The 25,153-nt window shown below is 37.8% G+C and overlaps 1 protein-coding gene across 5 annotated transcripts in view; it reads right to left on the minus strand.

The window, feature by feature from the left end:
• The window catches only part of LOC734210 (nuclear factor 1 C-type), an 82,021-nt gene that overhangs the window by 36,070 nt on the left and 20,798 nt on the right, over window positions 1-25,153 (minus strand). For 4 of the 5 annotated variants that reach the window (XR_005964952.1, XM_041579873.1, XM_041579872.1 and 1 more), the window contains exon 2: window positions 6,413-6,950. Coding sequence is in view for 4 of the 5 variants with exons in the window: in XM_041579873.1 (XP_041435807.1) it covers window positions 6,413-6,950 (538 nt within the window). In the remaining variant the exon portion in view is untranslated. The remainder of the gene's footprint in view (window positions 1-6,412; window positions 6,951-25,153) is intronic. The other variant, XM_041579871.1, reaches the window with a different exon arrangement.

Consider the following 25,153-nt stretch of genomic DNA (forward strand, 5'->3'; position numbering starts at 1 on the left):
ATCAAACTGATCAGATGCAAAGGATCTTAAAATAGTAACTGAACCAAGGCTTGTAAGAAATACTGTTTATAATATTTTTGTGGTCTGTATACATTGTGACTTTGTTTGACAGAGCACTGTAACAGATGGGGATATTTTATTTGATGGTGAGTAACCTTCTCTTGTCAATATCACAGTTTTATTCTAAGAAAGTTATTGGATAATCAACTAGGCAATAGGGGACCCTGTAATTCAAGAACTTGAGAAAAGTATGCTCTGCCACCAGTTTTGGAAATATCAATCTCAATAGTAAAAGGTCAAGACTTCAGTACAAGCAAACTTCTATTTTAGTTTATCATAAACAGGGTGTCACCTGCTGTTTTCCCTTCTTAATTCATCCAGATTATCCAAAAGATTAACTATAAGAGACTTGTTAATATTATAAACCAGGGGTTTATAATACATCATAAGTGGTATAATACATCATAAGTGGTGCGTCCTAACTGTACCCACAGTAATAGAGGGATCCCTATACAGGTATAGAACCTGTTATTGAGAAGACTCTGAAGTACAGGAAGGCCATCTCCCATAGACTCCATTTTAATCAATAAGTTTTTAAAAATTATTTTTTTCTATGTAATAATAAAACAGTAGATTATACTTGATCTCAACTTAGATATAATCCTTTTTGGAGGTAAAACCATTCTACTGGATTTAATTAATGTTTAAATGATTTTTAGGAGACGTACGGTATGCAGAGCTAAATTATGGAAAGATTTCATATCCGGAAAACCCCAGTTCCAAAGTATTCTAAATAACAGGTCCCATACCTGTACTATAAACTGTATGGGAAACAAACTGCAGACCAGTAACTTCCAGATAATGTTTATCTGTTCTGTACAGTTCCATAAAATAGCTTTGCATCTTAGAGCACAACAAGCATGTACTGTGCTTTTGGCAGAAGAAAAGGAAGATGGGCAGGCATTGGACATAGCTTTTCAGAAACAAATTATTAATAAAATATAACGATATCAAGAACAATCTTAGCACTGCTTTCAAATAAGGGTTAAGTTTAAAAGCTGTTATATAGCATGCTGCAGTCCCAACTATCCTAACCCACCTCCCACAGAGTTCTTTGCCAGGACTGATCGATACCTATCGATTGACTTCTGTCTGTACTGCCAATCAGAGGTTGATTAGAATTTAAAGTTGATGGTACAATCTCCCCTCATTTCACCTTGTACTCCACAAAAGAATTAAGTGTGCTGCACGAATAAAAACATGCTGATGCTAAAAAAAAAATCTACATTTTATGAAGAAAAACATGTAGCTTTTACAGGCCCTGAATATGTATACCAATAAGAGGGGAACAACAGTTTTTTTACAGGTACAAACATTACTCTTGAATCCACTAAGGAGCCAATTCTTTAAAATATTGAAACCATATTGTATAAACAGATAGTTTAATTACATATAGATCTATACGCGTACATCATTTTTAATTCTGTCCCTGCCAGCAGTTTAGCCAGGTTTAGGGTAGCTGTGTTTTTCCCATTATGTAAACTTGCAGCATGAAACATATATGCTATGTCATTGGCTGGCTGTTACTTACAGGGGGGGATATTAGTATTTAAGATTTTGAAAATGGGAAATGTATAATGTGTACAGAAACCAAGAGTACATGATGTAGTGAGAATATAGTGATATAACCGTACAGTTTTTTCAGTGCTGACATTTTGGAACATATTAAGTGTAATTAATTCAGTGAAGCACAGGAACTAGCTCAGTTAGTACTTAGCTTCAATGCCTCCTGGTGATTTTTTGGCCTTTAGAGAAAAATGGTTATAACTTTTTAAAAATTAAATGATTACTGAAAATAATCATGAACAAGGCCTGATGGGATACACCCTTGGGTACTCAGAGACCTTAGTTTAGTTCTAGCCAGACATCTTTTTCTGATTTTCCCAGGCTCACTTTCGTCTGGTATGGCAGCATTGGATTGGTGGAAAGCCGATGTAATTCCAATATTTAAAAAGGGATTACAAGCAAACATACTTCTAGTTAGTTAAATATAGCAATTAGCTCATTACGTCACAAAACAAATTATTTCAGCCTGGCTCTTACAGTGCAATCAGAACAGTCTGTAAATCAAATTTTTTACTAAAGGCTAATTTGCATAAACTTGTATTTTTCCACTTCCATTTTTAACTACTTAAAAGTGTCTGCCAGTATAACTGCTTCAAGATGAGAATTCCACTTTACAGCTATCATTGTAAAAATACTTCATGCATGTTATGATGGAAATGTTTTTTTCTAATTTCAAAAAATTCCCACTATGTAAATCTGGCCCTGGAGGTGAGCAGTGGACTGTGTGAGCCAAGTGGGTCAGGTATGGCGGAGCAGATTGGGGTCGGGTGCGAGGGTGGGGGGGAGCAGGTCGCCTGGTATATGGGCGCACATTTTATAAATCAGGCCCTGGATGAACCGTATCCTAACCAGATTAATAACAACATAATCAAGGATCTGTAAAGTGGAGTTAATGATAGTAAAAACAAAATGGTGATCCCTTAGTAGTTTATAAGGGAACAATTGAATAGAATGGATTTGTCTGTGTGTCCAATTAAGCTTTCCTAAGTTTCTCTGTGAGCAGTGGGGTCTTTCTGCATCTCATACCATAGAACCCCCTTTCAGTAAGTTGGTGATGGATGGTGGTTGAAACTGGAATACCTTGTGTCTGAAAGTCAGCATGAATATGTCTGGCAGTTATTGAAGGTTTTGCAATTTTTGATAATTTTTTATTGCGTCATCAAGGGCACTTGGCTTCCGTGTCATTAGACTCTGAATTGCCAGTGTCATTAAAGTTTCTGAAGATGGTCTTGTAGCCTTGAGATTGCAAATCAATATTTTCTTTGTTACTAGTGCCTAGAAATCATAATTGAACTAGAAGTGCTTTTTAAGAAAGGGTTTATGTTTCCCCTAGCAGAAAATTAATTTACAGCTGAAAGCAGGCTGCTATTTTATGTAAAAGGTAAAAGAAAAAAGCTGCTCTGACTGGCTTCATAAAGTTTGAACCCAGTGATTCTCTAACTTTGCGTATGGACTACAGAGGCACTGCTTCACTTTTGTCTATTGTATGTCCCGCTTGTTCAGTTCCTGTCTGTTACTGTTTACTCACCATGTTACTACTGTGTTCCTGTCCTGTTTCTAGTTCCTGGTCCCCAGCACATTGCCCTACTTTATCTACCGTAAATTATTATTTTGCTTTTCCTTGCATTAACCAGCACAAAGACTAAAACAACTCTCAGTTTCCAACTTTCTTGATTCTTTGAAGCAATTGTGGAAGGAGAAGAAAATAAAAAATGTATTCAAATCCATAGATAAAACCACAGATAAGCTCCTCCTTATCTAAAACATAACACAGAGTGTGGGAAGGGAGGGTTAGTTTTTACACTGCTCATTATCTCTGCTTAGGATTGTCAACTTTTCTAGAAAAATAATACTAGCCATATATATATATATATATATATATATATACAGTATATATATATATATATATATATATATATATATATATATATATATATATATATATACACCAATTATTCTCAGACCAGCACTCCCAATTTTAAGAATCAATCATTTTATTTTACATCGTTTCAATGCCCGACGTTTCGGTCCCTGTTGGGACCTTTTTCAAGGATGATATATATGTGTGTGTGTGTAATCTGTCTTCCCTATTGACAGCATTGGCATAAGCTAAGACTGCTCTTTTTGTCCAAAGATATATATAGGCATACACTGCCCTCTAAGGCAACAGCAACTAATTCTGTAAACAGCTGCTGCTTTATTGTCTTTCATATTTAAATGAAAACTCTAAATCCATAGTTAAGTGTGAAAAATAAAAAAGGCTTAAGGGAGCAGAGAAGGTGTAATTAATTGACATGTAAAAAGGGAGTAGAGAAAATGCAACTAATTGAAAGGTGGAATAATTACTACCCCTAATAATTTTTTTTGTTCTTTTATTTTTAACTGATAGGCAAGATACCCGAGGGTCACCCCACTAAATCAGTGGCCCTAGGTATGGGTAGGTGACTGCATAGTAAATACGGCCCTGGTAGGAAAATACTATTAGTTGTTCATATATTACCTATGGTGCCTGGATAAAAAGACCATGATATTGGCTATAGACTCTGCATTTAAGGTCAGTCAGTATTCTTTTTGTTTCTTTACATTGAAATGTGAAGCATAGATCGAAGATCCAACCATGACACTTAGGGGCAGATTTACTAAGCCTCGGGTGAATATTCAAATTTCAAAAAGTTCGAATTTCGAAGTAAATTTTTAGATACTTCGACCATCGAATAGGCTACTTCGACCATCAAATTCAACTTCGACTTCGATTGGAATGGTACGAATATTCGACCATTCGATAGTCAAAGTAATGTCTCTTTAAAAATCCTTTGAATTCAATACTTCGACAAGTTAAACCTACCGAATTGCATTATAAGCTATGGGGACCTTCTACAAGCATTTTCTAAGTTTTTAGCATCAAATAAAAATCCTTCGATAAAAATCGGTCGGTCGATTTTTATTCGATCGATCAAATGCTTATTTTAGCGCTAAATCCTTCGAATTCGATATTCAAATTCGAAGGATTTCAATTCGATGGTCGAATTCGAGGGTTCGAAATTCGACCCTTGATAAATACCCCCCTTAATAAAGTAAAAGATATTGTGCCTTCTAGAAATTTTGGAAATGCTAAATAAGTGAACATTAGAAATAAATGATTGGTGCTACTGGCCCTTTAATAGGCATCTCTGCAGCCTTACAAAAAAGAGTGATAGAAATGTCCTTTCTTCAAATTGATATTACTTTTGAAAAGTAGGATTATTCTTCCTAGTCTTCTATATATGATTCACTGACTCATTCAGATGGTTATCTTCACAGAAGCTACTGGAAATGAGACTCAAGCAGCAAGGCAAATACATGAAGCACAGAGTGGGAAATGAGAGAACCCATAATTCACACACACACACACACACACATTTACATACATAAACACATACACAAAGAATTGGTTGTGAAGAACGAGCAAAGAAAAACATCCATTTTAACAGGCAGATACTCTCTTGGATGGGACATAATGTTCCAGACCGATTTTCGCATGTGTTCAACCATTATAAAAATGAAAGGGCCACCATGATATAAGTACTGAAAAACAAATCAGGAAAAAATAACATAAACAATAAACATAACTCCTGAGTGTCTTAAGTATATGGTTTGGGCATTTGTTTATAGCTGATGGATAGTGTGAACAGCACCATTAACAAAACAGCAATTCAAAAGTGGCAAAGTTATGGTACCCAATAAGACAATTTAGTTTTTGTGTGTCAAATGAAGCTGAATAAGGTTGTGCGGCTGTCAGAACCCAGAATATAATTTTGCAGCTGTAAGGTGTACTTAATCAGTATTTTCCATGATCTCAAGTCAAGCCATATTGTTGACTTCAATTTATTCAGGACTGTATTTATATCAAAGCGCTGTTATGAATGTAGTTCAGTTGCTCTAAAATCCCCAGTTGGCACCAGCTTCATGAATTTTTGTAGGGCTGTTTTTCATTAAAAAAAATGCCAGCCAGTCTAAGAAATGCAGGTAATTTAGTGAGAAAAGACTACAGCATGAGAGACAAATACAAGGGGTTATAACAAAAACATGAGACCACACAAGCACATAAGTCACTTATATTTTTAAAAATATGCACAAGGTAGTTATATTACTTGCATAAAGGAACAAACCAATTAGTGGAAAAAGTTAAGTGGTGAGTATTTCTAAGGTTGTTAACTTAATCAGTACAAGTATTTCTTAGGCAAGGATACTTAACCTATGGGTCAGAACATAAAAAGGGCTCCCAGTAACGTGAAAGTGAATTGCGAAGCAGATTCCCAAATTAATTTGGGTCCCCTGAGAAAAAGGTCAAAAAAGATTCACGTGTTTTTCAAACGCATGATGAAGGCTAAAAACAGGCAAATATTGCATTTGGACAATTTTTTTTTGACGCAGCTAAGCATGTTTTTTACCGTTCCAAACGCAACACTGAACGTGTGTCAATCGCAAGAAAATGCAGGCACTCAAACACAAACGGAGGAAATCGCAACTCAGAACACTCATGAGGACAGCCTGGCAGAATATAATGGAATGAAATAATGAATACTTTTTTCCGTGCTCAAACCTACGTTTTAACGCGCATCAAGTGCATAAAAAAATGCAGGAAAAAACGCACATGTGTAAGAGCCCTAAATAATATACATTATTTATTCCTACACCTCAGTTAATCTAAGATAATATTACAATATTAATATTTAATATTAAATAACAGAGCAGTTACAAATAAATGCAAAACTGGATGAAAATGTAATAATGTTTGTCTACTCACACTCACCTCTCTCTCGAATGAAATAGGCCAGGTAAAGGTCTAGTTCTTTAACAGAAACACTGATGTGATGAGGCTGCACACAAAGCTGGGGATTAGAGCAGTGGCTGGCTTTCACCAGTCTCTCCCCATCCGTGCTCTCCAGTGGAATACCCTTGAATAGAATGACCATCACAAGGTCTAGCCTCCACACTTTGTCTGCTTGTCGCAAGCAGTCAATTCGCCGTATCTTGCCTTTCTGATCAGGGTTGGAAAGGACACAGCTTGCAGCCTTTTTGCCTGTAATAGACAACACAAAGTCTTCACGGAACTCTGGCCTGATGTCCTTGCGAAGCTTTGCTAACAAACGGGATGCCCATTTCTGCTTAACTTCTGCCTTCTCATTTAGTAGCTCATCCTTTACCCCTCGCTCTTCCTCTTTTGTCATCTTCTTCTCATGCTTTTTGTAGTATTTCCGTTTACGTGCTTGAAGGTTGAACCAGGTGTAGGAAAAGGCTCGTACATGAGGAAGAAGAGCCTCAATAAAAGGATGAAACTCGTCCTGCATGGGACAGAAATGTTATTATTTTGAGACTGCTTTACTCCTTTTGATATGTTCTACTAGTCAATTATATATTTTTTACATTTATAATCTACACAATGAAAAAATAATATGGTTAAAAAAAATGGACCATACTGTATAAGTATGGAGTCCACTATTAGGAGTCCAACATCAGAGGGAAAATAACTTTTCTAGTCTTAGGCACCCCTACTCCAGGTGCATTAAACTTAGAAGCAAAGTTAAGAGAAAACTAAAACAATGCAGAACTAGCTGCAAGTGTTTTTTCTATTTCCGCAATATGTTTCAAGCAAAGTGCTTTTTGTCAAGTGTGATACACTTAGGGGCACATTTACTAAGCTCGAGTGAAGGATTCGAGGTAAAGAAAACTTCGAATTTCGAAGTATTTTTTTGGGTACTTCGACCATCGAATAGGCTACTACGACCTTCGACTTCGATTCGAACGATTTGAACTAAAAGTCGTTTGACTATTCGACCATTCAATAGTCGAAGTACTGTCTCTTTAAAAAAAACTTTGACTACATACTTCGGTAGTTTAAACCTACGGAGGTACAATGTTAGCCTATGGGGACCTTCCCCATTACTTTTCTAAGGTTTTATTGATGGAAGGAAAATCATCGTTCGATCATACGATTTTTCCTTTGATTGTTCAATCGTAGGATTTGCGGTAAATCCTATGAATTCGATATTCGAATTCATAGGATTTTTACCTCGAGGGTTGAATTTGATGGTTTATTAACCCTCGATATTCGACCCTTAGTAAATGTGCCCCTAAGTGCACAATCAAGAATTTCAGGCAACACACAGGAAGTGAAGTAACAACATCCCCACCCCCTAGGTAGGGTCTTATGGTGAGTCCCAGGATTCTCAAATTGGTGTAGCAAACAATATGCAAGTCTATGGGGCAGATTTACTAAGCTCGAGTGAAGAATTTGAATGAAAAAAAATTTTTTTTTTGGGTACTTCGACCATCAAATTCGTCAAATTCGATAGAATCGAATGATTATAATGATTCAAAGTAAAAATCTTTCGACTATTCGACCATTCGATAATCGAAGAACTGTTTCTTTAAAAAATACTTTGACTTCATACTTCGCCACTTTAAACCTACCGAGCTGTAGTGTTAGCCTATGCGGACCTTCCCCAGCACTTTTCTAAGCTTTTTTTGATCGACTAAAAATCCTTTGAACGATCGCTTAAAATCGTTCGAATCGTTCAATATTCGAATTCGAAGGATTTAACTTCAAGGGTCTAATTCAAGGGTTTTTTAACCCTCGAAATTCGACCCTTGATAAATATATGTATATATATATATATATATGTATATATATGTCCAAAGTGAAGGACAGCAAAATGCCCATTAAGGGGGCTGTTCACCTTCCAAATATTTTATTAAGTTCTGTTTTTTTTCAGATTGTTCACCAGAAATAAAGACTTTTTTCCATTGCTTTCCATATTTTTTTTTAACAGTTTTTTCCAAAATTTAAGTTTAAAGTTTAATGTTCCTTTCTATGGTGGTTTAGTTCAGCAGTTCAGTAATCCAAGTTCAGATTCTGAACTGCTACAATTTGCTACATTAGTTGGTACATTTCTTAAGCGCATATGTGGAATATTGGAAAATAATGTATATATTTTAAATGAAATTCAGGGAATCTTTTCAGCAGGGCCAAAGATAAGAAATGTATCAATCAAGTGTATACATTTATAACTGTTTACAGAGTCTGTGTCCCCATGAGCTTCTTCAGGAAGACATAAGAAGGTGAAAAATGAAACTTTAAACTTCAATATTAGGAAAATGGTCACAAATAGAAAATAGAAAGTAATTGTAAAAACTGGCTTCAGGTTAAAAAAGACACAATATTTGTAATTTCAAAGGCACAAGCTTCATAGAACAATGACATTAGCAACAAACAATTACTACATATTTAGGTTGCCCAAACTAGTCGTACCATAGTTGTTTTCTGTACTTCATCATTCTAAGGCTAGGGCAACAGTTCAAAACACTGTGCTCAAAACATGTTGTGGCAATAAAAAAAAAACACTAGCGGCTATTTCTGCTTTGTTCTAGTTTTCTCTCTGCTTTGCTTCATAGAGTATAAGGTATATTATCCAGAAAACATTTGTAGATGCAATTTCCCCTAGTATCATATTTTAGCAACTTGTTATTTGCTTCACACTTTACACAGTACCTTGTACTTTTATGTTTACTTTACAAACATTAAATCCACATTGCCAACAAAACCAGTCTTTAGGACTTTTTGCTAGAGTTCAAAGGGAATGTACAAGTCGGGAAAGCTGAGGGGCTCCATACACTAAGAACTTGCGACTACTTATAGGGCATGTATGTGGATATCTATTGGCCATGGGAACTGATGGATGATGATGTGTATAAATAACACTGCCAAGGGTAATCCTTTTTTAAGATTACTTCAAGGTAAATCACAATGCCTTTACAGTTTTGCATTTATTACATTGTCTCTCCTTGTTGAGTTCCCCCAAAGTATTTGTTTATTCATGCGTCTTGTTCTTACTTCTGCCTATTCAGATCTATTTACAGTGTTCTGACCTGAACGTCATGCTAATTATACCAACCTTTGTCTCACATAACCGTTGTTGCCATCATCCAACCGAATTACCCTCAACATATATCTCTTTCATCTACTTATTTGTTTTTTAAAATCACTGGTTGCTCCTGGTGTAAATAGTTTATTATTTTTAATGTTTTCAACATCTGCTTTTAATGATATATTTCTCTTTTTCTGTGACACTTTAATGTCAAGTACACTGGAAAACAGATGAAGAAAATCATTTCTAACTTTAAGCTGATCCAGAAAAGTATAAGAGAACAACAAAATTTGTTTCTAGCCTGCTTTTAAGAGAAAAATGTACCTGAACCTAGACCCTAAATCAATTGTAAAAAGATTGTAAATATCTCTAGTCTTGTATTTTCTCACTTGCTGAAGAGGCAGCAGACCCAACTTCAAATCTAATTCATTTGCCAGAATAAACACTTAATAGAGAGAAATCCACAACAGAACTCACTGTAAAATAAAAAAATAAAAAACACAGTTTGTTAATGGAATACTTGTGTAAAAATAAAACTGGGTAAATAACCAGGCTGTGCAAAATAAAAAATTAAAATGTTTTTAATACAGTTAGGCAAAAATATAATATATAAAGCCTGGAGGGAATTCTAACATAGTAGCCACAGCTTCCTCCTTTACAGCTTCTCTAACTTCTTGGTTAGTCAGAGTCATCAAGCATTCACTGCAGCCTTTATAGATTACATTTTTGGCTAACTACATTAGAAACATATCTATTGTGTAAACAATCAATCATTCTTCATAACTAAGATGTTAATCACTTCTTTTGCGTAGCAGGGAAAAAAACGAGTTTTCTAGAATGTACCTTATGTGTTGCAAAAGTTAAAAAATAGTTTTTCTCTCTAATAAATTTATACCTCTTTTAAATCTGAACATAATTTTGCTAATCCTTGCTGCTGCTGACTAGTATTGCTTGTTTGCCCCCCCCCCTCCAGGGATATGACTTGGATTTTTTCAGTTCTTATACTGTACATTGGTTTGTGTCAGCAGCAAAACACTACTATGGGGACACTCCTAATTCTGGAAAAAATCTTATTCCTTGCTAACATTTTCCAAAATGTATACATCAAGGTAAACAATAAGTAAATGTTATGCTTCAAAGGTAGAGTTTAAGTCCATAGCATCATATTCAACCTGCCCCTAATAGGTAATATTTGACACAGAATATAAAAATCCCCACAGCCATCACTACTGCAAACACTAAAATGCTAGGTTTCGATGCTTTGTTGGCTTTTTATTTTATTCAGTATGTCACATCCAGTTGATGAACTGGTATGTCACTGGACAAAGCTGAACTTCTCTGTCACTGGATAAGGCAGAACTCCACTTCCCTACATGGTCTAACTTTTGATCATTTGCTATGCATTTCCCAATGGCACAACAGATGCACCTGAAGCAGAACATCAAGGAACCCTTTTAAGGCAGCTGCACCACTAATGGAAGTGTGCTGTGTATAGGAAGCTAAGAGGGTTGATTTTGGTCACAGAAAGATTTTATGCTGGGGTATGTTGAGAGTTATAATAATGTTCTTTGCTGGGGTATTGGTATTGGCATTGGTATTTTGTGCTTAGGGTTGTGTCATTATTTTCTAGGCTCACTATGAGTAACGTAACTATACCATGTGGTGCCTGATGCAGGCGTTGCAACCCCCTCCGAGCCAATTTTTGTGGGAGGAAGTGCACCCCTGGTAATTCCATCACTGCTCACTATATCATACATCTCAACATTTGAAAACTGTAAAGAGGGACAAAAATATCTGCCACATGTAGCGGTTTGACATTTTGACCATGCCAATTCTATGGCCACACCCTCGTTGGGTAATGAAAGTTTGAACACATTTCTTTTTTTAGGGCCATATTTTATGTGTTATAACATTTTTGCTAATGAAAGTGCAATTATGAGTCACAGTTCTCCCAAGAGACTTGCTTTTTTTTTTTTAAATAGTTACAATTATATCTTTGCATATCTTAAATTGTTACAAATGTATCTAAGTGCAAGTGCTGAGTATTTTGGACTCTCTTTTAAAAAGCCTATTATTTAAGTTTAAAGTTTCAGAAACATTGTATCTTTTTTTCTGGCATCAATGCAGGAGATAAAAGAGAAATTCAGGATTTTTTAACAAAAAGCCAGGACTGCAGGCTGAGTTGTCAAAATTGGTAACTCGCCTCAGGTGGCAATGCCCCACTAGGCAAGGGCGACAAAAATGCCGCTCCTTGTACTTTAAGAGCCAAATTTCCGGTTTCCCTCGTGGACCCCCCCCCGGACCAAAAAGGTGAGCGTACCAGGGAGGGGGGGGGGCAGCAGCAACACCAAGCTGCCCAGGCAGTGGAGTGGCCAGGATCACCCCCTATGCTATGCAACAATGGTAGGAAAATGTTCAGAAGTATCATACTTATTACTTAATAGACATAGTAACATACATGCTGTTTGTGGGACACATTCTTAAGTGAGCAATTGCCATTAGCATTGTGTCAGTTACAATAGCAGTGAACTGTTGCCTCCAGTATTCTGACTGTCCCACAGACTGGGCTACTGCTACCAGCATTATATCAATCCCTCATACAGAGTGTGTCCAACTATACCCTGCCCAACTATACCCTGCCTTTTTTGTATTTGTATATACTGTAAATGTTTCAAGTAGTTTATCTAGCTATATATCTATCTTGCATGTATTGATACCAGATTTCTAGTAAAGAGGTCAGAAAAATAAAAAAAATTGTGCCCAGGGTAATATATTATACAAAAAATAAATCTTGTTATAAAATATATTTTAAAATATTTTTTTAAAAATGGTATGGCAATTCCATATATTAAAAATGTAGTTTGCACTGCAGCAAAGTAACATGCCATATACCATTTTTATACTACATATGTTATTACTTTGACTGGAGTGAAGCAACTACAAATATTTTGTGTATAAAATATACATATTTTGAAATCCACTATTCAAAATTATGGAAGTTAGGAAATTACAATAATCGCCCAGTTATAAGATAAATTGATGGACTTGATAAGACTTTTTTCAACCCAATTTAACTATGTAACTATGTAAAGTCTTCTTTACCAAAAAAAAATTTCTTGCAAAATAAAATCTAATTCTGAGCAGCTTTTTATTGACCATGTTTCAAAGTTATTTGAAAACTCGCATTTCCTCAAATTTAAATGAACTGCCAATGCCCATATACATCAATTTCTGTCTGGGGAGCAAATCATTTACTAGTTTCTTCAAAAATGTAAGGAATGGTGTTGTCTACAAAAAAATCCACTGCAACAATATTTTTTTTGTTGTAGATGTAGGTAACACTGTGGGGTTGCCATGTGGCAGTTTTATTCCACTGTCTTTACAAAGCTACAATCACACTGTAAAGGTGGCCATACACCGGCCGATAAAAGCTGCCAACAGACCGAGTCAGCAGCTTATTGGCGCCGGTATGGGGCCCCCCGACGGGCTTCCCCGATCGAGATCTGGCCGAAAGTCGGCCAGATATCGATCGGATGGGACTAAAAATCCTGTCGGATCGCAGCCGCATCTGTTCGTTGATGCGGTCCCACGATCTGACCGCCCGTTACCATTTGTTAGGATCCGATCGTTGGGCCCTAGGGCCCACAATCGGATCAGCCTGATATTGCCCACCTCAAGGTGGGTATAACGGGGAGAGATCCACTCATTTGGCGACATCGCCAAATGAGTGGATCTCTCCGTGTATGGCCACCTTAAGAATGTAAAATGACGTATTGCTTATTAAAGAAATTTTTCAGTGTAAAAATAAAAACTGGCTAAATAGATAGACTGAGCAAAATAAAAACTTTCTTATATAGTTAGTCAGCCAAATATTTAATGTATAAAGGCTGGCGTGACTAGCATAATAGCCAGAAGCTTTGCAGCTCTCTTGGTTTCGACGGATTGGTTACCAGGTAGTAATCAATCAGTAATTTGAGGGAGGGGCACAGGGGTCATAACTGTTTGGTTTTGAATGTGAGCTGAATGCTAAGGATCAATTGTAAACTCACTAAACAGTTATGTCCCATGTGGCCCACCTTCAAGTCACTGACTAACTCAGAAATCGAGAGCTGAAAAGCTGGAAGTAGGATTCTGGCTATTATGTTATAGATCCAGTCACTCCAGCCTTTATTTTTGCCTAACTAACTGTATTAAAACATTTTTCATTTTGCAAAGCCTATCTATTGATCCCATTTTTATGTTCACACTGAACTGTTCCTTTAAGGATTATTCAGTCACCTCTGCCAGGGAAACACAACCTGGAAGTGACTACACAGGAACAAGAAGTGGGCGAAGTGTTGCTGAAAGTGAGAGACTGAGAGGCACAGTAGGCTTAGGTCCCATACCACACAAAAACTGTTGTGACTGTTATTAAGGTCAATGACTGTGTCCAGTCTGGGAGACTGCCACACATTACTGTGTCCACCTTGCATGGCCTATTCTGTGGAAAGGGTTTATAACTGTGCATCATATGCATGGACTGGATTATCCCATTGTGTGTAAAACTGCTTGCTGGTGCAACTGTAGTAGGCTACTGCTGGGTCTACACCCTGTATTTACAAGTTGCAGTGTTGAGTTTTAAGTATTCCCCTGTTCAGTCAATAAAACATTAAAAAAGTCTGTCAGGATTAGTCTGCTGACAGGTCTCAGTGACTTCACTGCCCTGGCATTGCAAACACTATTTGTTATATAATTTTATATCTTGGTCACCTAAAAGTAGGGATGCACCTAATCCACTAGTTTGGATTTGGCCGAACCCCCAAATCCTTCGAGAAGGATTAGGCCGAATACCAAACCGAATCCGAATCCTAATTTGCATATGCAAATTAGGGGTGGGAAGGGGGAAATAATTTTTTACTTTTTGTGACAAAAAGTCATGTGATTTTCCTCCCTGCCCATAATTTGCATATGCAAATTAGGATTCGGATTTGGTTTGGCCGGCAGAAGGATTCGGCCGAATCCTTCTGAAAAAGGCTGAATCCTGGCCGAATCCCGAACCAAATCCTGGATTCGGAGCATCCCTACCCAAAAGGCATATACTGTATAAGGAAACAAAAGACTTTAATTAATGTACCTCAGAATTGCAACCCAGAAAGTCCTGGATAACAGAGCACCGGCGGAAAATACATTTAAAACATACATCAGATGAACAGTTTTGCAAGCCTATAGGTTAAGTAAGCAAATTTAGATATTGTCAGCCAAATGAACCTCTGGTTGAAATAGTTATTTAAGCCTTGCTCAAGAGCATCATTCAACATTTCCTCATGACTTTCTGGAATGTCCCTCTGACACTTAGCCTATACTCTAGACAAGGGGTCACAGTTGGTTCACCACAATGTAGTGTAAAACTAAGAGAGTGTTAGGCCAAAATTTAGGGTGGTCTCAACTCGTTGTAGTAGTCAGCGCCGATCCGCGCCTTTATGCCGCCTGAGACGGCCTTCCGTTGCTGAAGCGCTGCACGACGCTAGTGCAGAGAGCGCAATTGCGCTCTCTGCACTAGAAGAGCCGAATTTCCGGGTTGAAAGCCGGAAATTCGGCTCTTAGTTACCAGGAGCGGCATTTTTGCCGCCCCTGGTAACCAGGGGGGCGCTGCCGCCTGAGGCGAGTGTCTCAACTCGCCTCATTGGTGGAGCACCCCTGCTAGTAGTCTTGTGGGGAGATAGGAAAAGCATGCCTGAGCTGCAAGTAGCAGAGGGAGCATGTTAGGAGGGAGATGAAACGCTTCCCTTAAAGCTGGAAATTGCTTGATGATCCATTAGTAACAATATCTAGTAGTGTTTTTATTCCCAGAGCAGACTAAAAATATAATGTAATCATTAAATAAAGCTGATGGAATTAATTACAATATATCTTAGTTAGGATCAAGTAGAATGTACTATTTATTATTGTTATTACAGAGAAAAAGCAAACCATTTTCAAAAATTTTAATTATTTTATTAAAATGGAGTGTATGGGTATGACCTTTCCGTAATTCAGAAATTTCTGAATAACAGGTTTCTGGATAATGGATCCCATACCTGTATAAATATTTTCTTTTGCAAGTCAATTTGATCACCTACAGAGAGCAAATAAGATGTCCATAAATGACTCAAGGTCAATTGAAGCTTCCAAAGTAGTGTTGTCTGTATGGTAAAGAGCAGCCTCCTCCTGTAGTTGGTCAGACTACAAGGATCTATAAAAAAAACCAGAAGAAAAGAGGGGCACACTCCCATACATTAAAATCAGTGATTTATTTATTTGGTAAAAGTAATGCACCCAATGTAGTGGGCCAATACGTTTTGTCATACAGACATACGTGTATGACAAAATGCATTAGGCCAATACGTTGATGTGTGGAAAGTACTTCACATGTAAATGCATTACTTTTACAGAACACATTTATATACAGGTAAGGGACCTATTATCCAGAATGCTCGGGACCTGGGGTTTTCCAGATAATGGATCTTTTCGTAATTTGGAATCATGTTACCATTAAAGGGGAACTTCACACAAACATAACTTATGTTTTTTGAAAGGTAAATATAATTTTAAGCAACTTTGCAATATATATCAATTAAAAAATCTGCAGACTTTTCATAATTTTTAATGGTTTGGAACAGTTCCCTTAGCCTTGCCCCCTGCTCTCATGCTGATCCGTCTGACTACTTTGCTGAGCTGGCTGACAACTGTTACTTTGTATCCTTACCCTACATCCTCCAAACCCCACAATTCCCCGCACACGTGATGTCAATAAGGAACAGAACATCACAGTGCAATGCATTGTGGGTTATGTCCGAAACGCTGGAGCACTGTGATGTGTGTAAAATAAAAAGACACTTGTTTCACTAAGGGAAGTGCTGGCCCAGGAATGCTTTATTCCAAACTTATATGATTGAGAATTGGCCATGCACCCCTGAGATTGCTTGATTGGAGTGCGGAAGTTATACAAGTCTTTGTTGATGAACAAAGAGATAGATGTTTATTGAACAGAGACCTTTATCAAGGTTGATAAATATTATATTGGTTTGTTCATCACCAAAGACCTGTGAGTGTGGTGTAATATGATGTTTTATAATCTACAGATTCTTGCACCCAGGCATGTAACCTTGTTTAATGGAGTGGACACGTATATATATATATATATTTAATTATCCACCTAAGATGCCTCAGGTAGACCCAAAACACCCCGGCTGGACTAGCAGTCCCGGAACCACTCTTTTAGGAACCTGGGACATAAATAAGCTCTGTCCTGGACTTTCCCAGGTATCCTAGTGGTGACCTCACCACAGTATATACACACAAAGTCCAACACATGGTGAGTCAATCCACACAAGTGTATGCTATCCAACCGGTGCTGCATGCCATGTCAACTAAAACATTTATTGCATTGTTCATAAAGCCATGTGATCCCAACAGAATATGATATCACATTTTCAGTCACATACTCATTTGATAAGAAACATCCCGTTTTGGGTGCATACTGCACCTTTTCAAGCACGTTTTTACCAGTGAAAGTAGTAGTTGTTGGAGTGCTAATAGGTGCATCAGTATTAGAAAGTGCTGGAAGTGATGTCAGTGATTCCCATTGCCGTCCATGCAACCGTCAAAGTGTCACAGAACAGAGACACCAACAACTTCCACACATATCTGGTCGCTATAGCAACCCATTTAGATTTGTTTAGAACAAAGCATATCGTATAGGACCATGAGAGATACCATATCAGCCCAAACACTGATAATGTGATGCAGGTCAGCACCCCTGTTACAACAGTAAGGGAGAGAGGCAACATTAACCCTGTCTGCTACAACTGCAACTAAAAGCTCCACAAAACGCATGCCCATGCAAACTAAATAAAAGAAGGTCAGGTCACATTGGTGTAAGTTTTGCCAGACACATAAAGAGGCATTTTGCAGACGCAAAGGGCAGGACAATGTAAAGCAAGCAGCTGATGACACAGAGCAAACATTTGCCTTCAAAATAAAGCAGTCAAACAGTTTAACACCAAAGGGACTAATGGTGGATCCAGGAGCAACATGACATATAATTACAAACATTAAGTTTAAAAGATTTGATGAGACATTCAAGCCGGAGAACCACTACATGGAGTTGGCGGTCGTTAAAAAGACTTCTGGTGTAGCGCTGAGGAGAGGTGACGTAGAAGTGTGCCTGACTGACAGCAAGATGTTAAATTCCAGCAAGATGGGAGTGAACTGACCCTTAAGAACGGTACCAAATTCACCATCAAGAAATATAATCGACTTTATTATCTGAACACTTTTCATGCGACTGGTGACAATTGTCATGGTTGTCACCAGTTGATGGAATGAAGATTAAGGGTAAGGTTGAAAAGTCTAACCTAAATTGTGAAATGTAAATGTACCCAGGGAATATTTGTTCAGAACAGAAACAGAGAGTCTAACACGCGTGCCAAACAATCACTTGAACTAGTACACACTGATTTAGCAGGCCCCATAGAGCCAATAGCAAAAGATGTTTTTAGATATGCCATAGCATTTACTGATGATTACTCTGGTGCAGTATTTGTATACTTTCTGAAAAATAAGAGTGATACAGTATTAGCCACAGAAAAATGTATATGGTCTGATAATGGCACAGATTTTATGGCAAAGAACTTTCAGTCACTGCTCAGTAAGAAGAGCAGAAGACATAAGACCTCAGCACCTTACTGTCACGATTGGCTCCCTAAATCCAGAACTAGTGCTAGGCTCCCAGTCATGGCTCAGTGTTCTGTCTTTAGCAACCATCTTTAGTTCGGGAGGAGCCCTCAGCTACTCAGATGAATGAAAATGAGAGGAGCAAAACAAGAGTTCTGGACAAGCAAAGGGGCACGAACGTTACCAAGTTTTAGGACGGAAGACAACACCAGCTTCCCAAATGATAAATGAGACATAGCGGGGTCAGGCAGGCAAGGCTAGGTTCAGGCAGAGTTCAAGCAAAGTCAGGCAGGGATCAAAACCAGAGATATCAAAAAGAATATTTACACCCAGGAAATAGCAAAGTATACCTAACAATGGACAATGAGTTACCTAGAACCCAACTTAAGCGAATGAACCTTGAGATTAACATTTTTTGTGGAATGCCAAACCATATGCAGAAGAAAAGGATAAATTAATACCTACCAATGAGCAAAAAGGCTGCCAAAATGTTGAGACACTGTACTGCTCTGTCTGAAACAATATTTTCAGCAAAACCATAAAATTTTAGCAGAAGGAAGATTTGGTAGTGTAATAAAATTACTCATCTTGCTGAATCTATTAACCCCCACCCAAGTCACAGTATTCCCCTGAGAAGGTGGAAGATCTATAAAGTCCATCAAAATATTAGACTAGGGTCTATTTTGAATAGGCAGTGACTGTAACAGCCCCTGTGGTAATGTTCTAGATAGGATTTAGATCTTTGACAAACAGAACAAGAATTAACAAAATGTTGAACGTCTTGTTTGAACAAAGCCCACCATACATTTCGAGATAATAAAACAATAGTCTTAATACCCAGATGTCCTGCAATTTTAATACTGAGTTTCAGTAAGTACCTGCTCCCTCAGATTTTCAAGAACAAAGAGTTTCCCAAGAGGAGAAACTGGAACCAACATTTGAGCCTGAGACAGAAGAGTAGCAAGATCTAATTCTAGGGCTGCCACGATCTTTTATGGTCAGTATAAACTGTGAAAGTGTGTTTAGCGCCCTCTAGCAAGTGTCTCCATTCCTCAAAGGCCCATTTAATGGCTAATAATTCTCTATTACCAATGTCATAATTGGCCTCTGAGGAAGAAAATTTCCTGGAAAAAAATAACAAGGATGTACCTTATTAGTTATCAGATGCCTTTGGAAAAGAACCGCTCCTGCCCCAACCTCTGAAGCATCTACCTCCACAATAAAAGGTGGGGTTGTGTCAGGATGAGGAAGAACAGGAGCTGTTCTAATTTTTTTAGAATTCGAAAGCTTGGGTAGCCTCAGGAGACCAAATACTGGAATCAGCATCCTTTTTGGTTAGATCCACGATAGTAGACACAATGATAGAATTTTTTTTTTTATAAATTGTCATTAGTAATTTGTGAAACCCAGAAACTTCTGAATTGCACGTAGCGAGAGAGCTTGAGCTCAGTCTCCAACCCCTTACTGGATATATTGAACTCCAAAAATTGTACAGAAGACACCTCAAAAGTGCATTTCTCCAACTTTCTTAATCTGAGTAGGACCTCTTGCACATGTTGCCAATGATCACCCAGATTAGAGCAAAAAATGAAAATAGCATCAAGGTAAACCACTACAAGCAGACCAGGTATATCCTGAAAAATGTCATTGACAAATTCTTGAAAAACTGCAGGTGCATTGAATAGGCCAAACGACATAACTGAATACTCATAGTGGCCATCCCTGGTATTAAAGGCCGTTTTCCATTCATCCCCTTCCCTAATGCAAATGAGGTTATACACACCTCTAAGATCAAGTTTAGTGTAGATGGAGGCATTCTTGACTTGATCAAACAGCTCAGAGATTAGCGGAATGGGATAGTTGTTTTTAATCATAATTTTGTTAAGACCACGATAATCAATACATGGGCGAAGACCCCCATCTTTTTTGATTACAAAAAAAATACAGCACCTGCAGGGGAATTAGAGGGTCTAATAAAGCATCTCTCCAGATTTTCTTTTATATAATCTTTGATAGCCTGTGCCTCAGGCAAGGAAAGAGGATATGTTCTCCCTCTAGGGGGAATAGACCCTGGGGTCAGGTCAATAGGGCAGTCATACTGCCTATGTGGGAGTAGTGTTTCAGCGGCTTTTTTTGAAAACACATCTGAGAATTCAGCATAGGGGAAAGGCAACCCATCCTGAATAACTTCCTGAGTTACCCAATTGATGTAACCAGGGTAGCAAAAATATGGAAATACAATTCTTCAAATTCTTCAAAATGCATATTGTTTGTACACATGGATAAAGACATAGATCTTTGGGTCACCTGCCCAGACCCAAGTAGGCTTTTATCAATTGCTGAAATCCTAATAGGAGGCTTTAGGGGAATTAGGGAAATATTATACCTTAATGCAAAGGCAGCATCCAAAAAATTCCTGCAGCCTCCGAATCTACAAAGGCAGAGATTTGAACAGAACCCCAAGCCAGAACAAAATGACTGGTAACAAAATCCTAGAGGCTAATTGGGAAGAAAAGACTTCTCAACCCAAATGGAGCTCCCCTTCTCCATTTAGGCTTTGAAGTTTCTCTAAGGACAATGGTAAAGAAAATGCCCTTTATCTCCACAATGCATACAAAGACTCTGGGATCACCTTCGAGCCTTTTCCTCAGGAGACAAATGAGTGAAACCCAATTGCATGGGTTCCTCCTGAATGTTAAGTAACGAAGTAACGTCATGTCAATACGATGTAATGTTGGTAAGGGTGAACCTCTTTCAGGCCACCTTTCCCTTTGTCTCCAATCAATTTGAATGGCTAACCTCATAAGGTCATCCAGAGTGGAAGGAGGGGGATAGTTAACCAGGCTGACTTTTGACATGTTCAGAGAATCCCACCGAAACTGGCTGCGAAGAGCAGTATCATTCCACCCTGTCTCAACTGACCAGTGACAGGATTCCGTACAATTACCCTTTCCCCCTGGTTACTCCTATTACCCATGTAACACGGGGGCTGTGAGGCTGAATATATAATACTGGCTACTACCACACTGGAGAGTTTATACCTTGTGCAATTACTCAAAGAAATGGACAGTGAATGTCAATACGAGACAGTAACATTTTTCAAAGATAAACCAGGTGCAATAAGTCTCACAAAGAGCCCGGTTTGCAGTCAAAGGTGCAAACATGTTGATATAAAATACAATTTCCTTAGATCTATACTAAGTAAGCAAAAGATAACTCTTGAGTTCCACAAAGAAATGGTAGCAGATGCTATGACTAAGCCAGTAACAAAGTTTAAACTGTGAGAATTTGTACATTACATATTTGGAGTATAAAACAGTGTACTATACTAGTGATGTACGGGTCGGGATTTCCCCGACCCACAAACGCCCGCCACCCGACCTCCCACCACCCGAGCCCGCCCAAGCTCGACTTCCGGGTTCCTTTTATAGACCCGCGCCAACCCGCCCTGCCGATGATGTCACAATAAGGGTGGCACGAGCAGGCACAGCATCTATATAAGAAGAACCCAGAAGTCGGAAGCCACCCGCAGAGAAGAGTGCGAGGTAGGCCCGAAATTTACCCAAGGGTAAACCCGCCCGACCCGCAGGTAAACCCATGGGTATCGAGCCAGCCCGTACATCACTTTACTATACATTTATGCTAAATACAGTATGTCTTTCTGTAATATGAGAGTAAGTGGGTGTTAAGATATGCATTAGTGGGTGTGCTCTCATACAGATCCCATAGTAATCTGATACTGATACAGTGTCATGTAACATGATCTTTGTCTGCTACTGCAGAAGTGTTAATAAAGATTTGTCTGCTTGAAGCAAGAGAGCATGGTGTCTATATGCAGTTTCTCCTCTGTCTAAAAGAAAGCTGCAGGCTCACGTGAGATTGAGCTACCAGTTATCCAATCTTTTAAGCAGAATGACAACATAGGCCATGTAGAGACCCAAAATAAAAGTTGTGCATTGAGATTTTCAAGGCTGAAAAACAAGCACACTGCCCATTTTTGTCTGTTTAGTAATAGCCCTGAAAAATAAGTTGACCCCTAAAAATATATATTTTTGGAAACTATGGTAATAAAAAAATTTGCAACTATGTCTTTTTCTCCAAACTATCAAATTGCAAAGCTTACAAGTTACAACTTTTTTTCTGAAACTTCTGAAGATCACCTCAAAGCATCAAAGCATTATATCTCCCACATGTCCTATATAGGTACTCTAATAAAACATCTCAAATATGACTGTTAGAGGAATTTTAAACAGCTTGGTTTCCATTATGCATTAAAGGGGACCCGACACCCAAAAAAAATATTCAAAATCCTATTTTATCACATCAGTCAAGCAAAGGGAACTTTAATTACAGTATTTAAATTATTTGAATCTTGTTTCCTTCAGTCTGGGATTTCAAAATTATAGCAAGCAGGCAGGAGCCATTTTGTGGACACTGTTATTAAAGCAAGCCTTGTATCATCTCAGAATCTTGTTTGTGCATCAGAATGTGGGACCTGATGTCCATCCCCATTCCCTGGCTACACAATTAAATAGTAAAGAGAATGGGGGAATGTGGGGAGAGAAGTGACATCTAAGAAGTGCTGAATGGAAAGTGAAAGTAATTGTCTGCCCCGCCTCTATGCCCATGGCATAGAGGAGGGGCAGACAATATTTGATTGACAGCTGAGACTTTTAAATGAGCTTAGAACAGCTATGAACGCTTTAATGAAAAATAGAAATTGGATTTCATGTTTAATTTGAAAATGACTTTTATTATACAGATTTTTGTGTCTGGATGACAGGTCCACTTTAAGTATCTTGTATGTAGAGAAATCACTGCCTGCATTTTAATGAAACCCTTAGGGGCAAATTCATCAAGGGTCGAAAATTGAGGGTTAATTAACCCTCGATATTCGACTGGGAATGAAAATCCTTCGACTTCGAACATCGAAGTCGAAGGATTTTGCGCAAATACTTCGATCGAACGATCGAAGGAATAATCGTTCAATCAAACGATTAAATCCTTCGAATCGAACGATTCGAAGTATTTTAATACAACGATCGAAGGATTATCCTTCGACCAACAAAAGTTAGGCAAGCCTATGGGGAACTTCCCCATAGGCTAACATTGGGTTCGGTAGCTTTTAGGTGGCGAACTAGGGGGTCGAAGTTTTTTCTCAAAGAGACAGTACTTCGACTATTGAATAGTCGAATAGTCGAGCGATTTTTAGTTCGAATCCTTCGATTCGAAGTCGTAGTCGAAGTTCGAAGTAGCCCATTCGATGGTCGAAGTAGCCAAAAAAAACACTTTGAAATTTTTTTCTTCAATTCCTTCACTCGAAGTTAATGAATTGGCCCCTTAATGTAAATGTGCCCCAGTACACAATATATTTTTGCAAAGTACATATTCTGACCAATCCAAAATCGGTAAATATGCATTTCTATTCCAAACTGAAAATATATACAAATCAGTGCTTTTTAGAATATCTCTGGAATCCTTCTGAGTTCTTAAACTTAAGCATCTTGTCTCCCACACGTGCTTACTAATACATATGAAACATTCTACAAATATATGCCAGGGGTCTTCTGAATGTCACCCACTCATAAAAAACTGTATAATGAAAGTCCTTTGCAAGTTAAACATGAAACCCATGTTTAGTAAAATATCCATACCTATTATAAAGTTGTTTAAATATCTGAGTTGTCAATCATATATTGACTGTCCCACCTCTTTTCCTCATGCAGGCAATTACTTTCACTTTCTTTTTGACACTTCCCAGATATCACTGTACTCCTCACATTTCCCCTCCTTCCTCATGCTCTATACTCACCATTCTGGCACATACGCAAGATTTGGGATTGATACACAACTTTCCTTAAAGGAGAACTAAACCCTAAAAATTAATATGGCTAAAACTAACATATTTTATATGGTGAACTTGGTGCACCATCCTAATGTGTCAGCTCCTCAATAGCAGCAATGATCCAGGACTTCAAACTTGTCACAGGGGGTCACTATTTTGAAAAAGTGTCCGCGACACTCACATGCTCAGTGGGCTCTGAGCAACTATTGCGAAGCTAAGCTTAGGGGTCATTGCAAATTATCAAGCAGGAAATGAAGTTGACCTGAAATATAAGCTGATGCTACAAGGCTGGTTATTAATTTCTGGGAACAGTAACACCAAAAAATGTAAGTTTTAAAAGAATGACAATATATATACAAACAAAATATACAAAATAAGTATGCTGCATGTATTTTATGCTTTATAAAAACTGGCCCCAGAAAAACATATATTTTTGGTAGCATACAGTGTGACAATTTCAAATTTGGTAAATGTGTTTTTACTTAAAAATATGAAAATGCAAGCTGTGCTTGATTTAGCAGTTTTTATGAAATTTCTGAACCACTGCACCACCTTATTCTGAATGCCCGGGATGTTCTCAATTTCATACCCAATATGTGTAGGATTACAAAGCTATGTGGAATGCAGAGGACCTGAAATGAAAATACTACTGGGCAAAAGAACACTACAGACTGCAAACAATAAATGAATCAAAGCAATAAAAATATATAACTGTTAGGGCTGCTCAGAACACAGGGAAAAGCGGGAATCAATTATGCTTTCAGTGTTCCTGAGTGGGTCAGATCTAGAGGATCAGGCAGCTGTAGTATAGAAATTTAGGCTTTAAGAAAACAAAATTAAATTGGGTTTCGAAGATAATATACAGTACCACTGAATTCTTTAAAACAATTAGATTTTTGTTAACGATTATTAATAATTCATTATTAATTAAAATGGGTTGATAAATACAGAGTGTATGTACTGTATGTTTCAATGTGCATTTGAATTTTAAAGTGCATGAAAATATTTGTGGCTTTAAAAAAAAATAACTGACAAACAGCTGAAGTCAATTCAGGCATTCTACCAGCATGGAAGAAAAAAT

Source organism: Xenopus laevis, chromosome 1S (genome assembly GCF_017654675.1).
Source record: "Xenopus laevis strain J_2021 chromosome 1S, Xenopus_laevis_v10.1, whole genome shotgun sequence".
Classification (NCBI taxonomy): Eukaryota; Metazoa; Chordata; class Amphibia; order Anura; family Pipidae; genus Xenopus; species Xenopus laevis.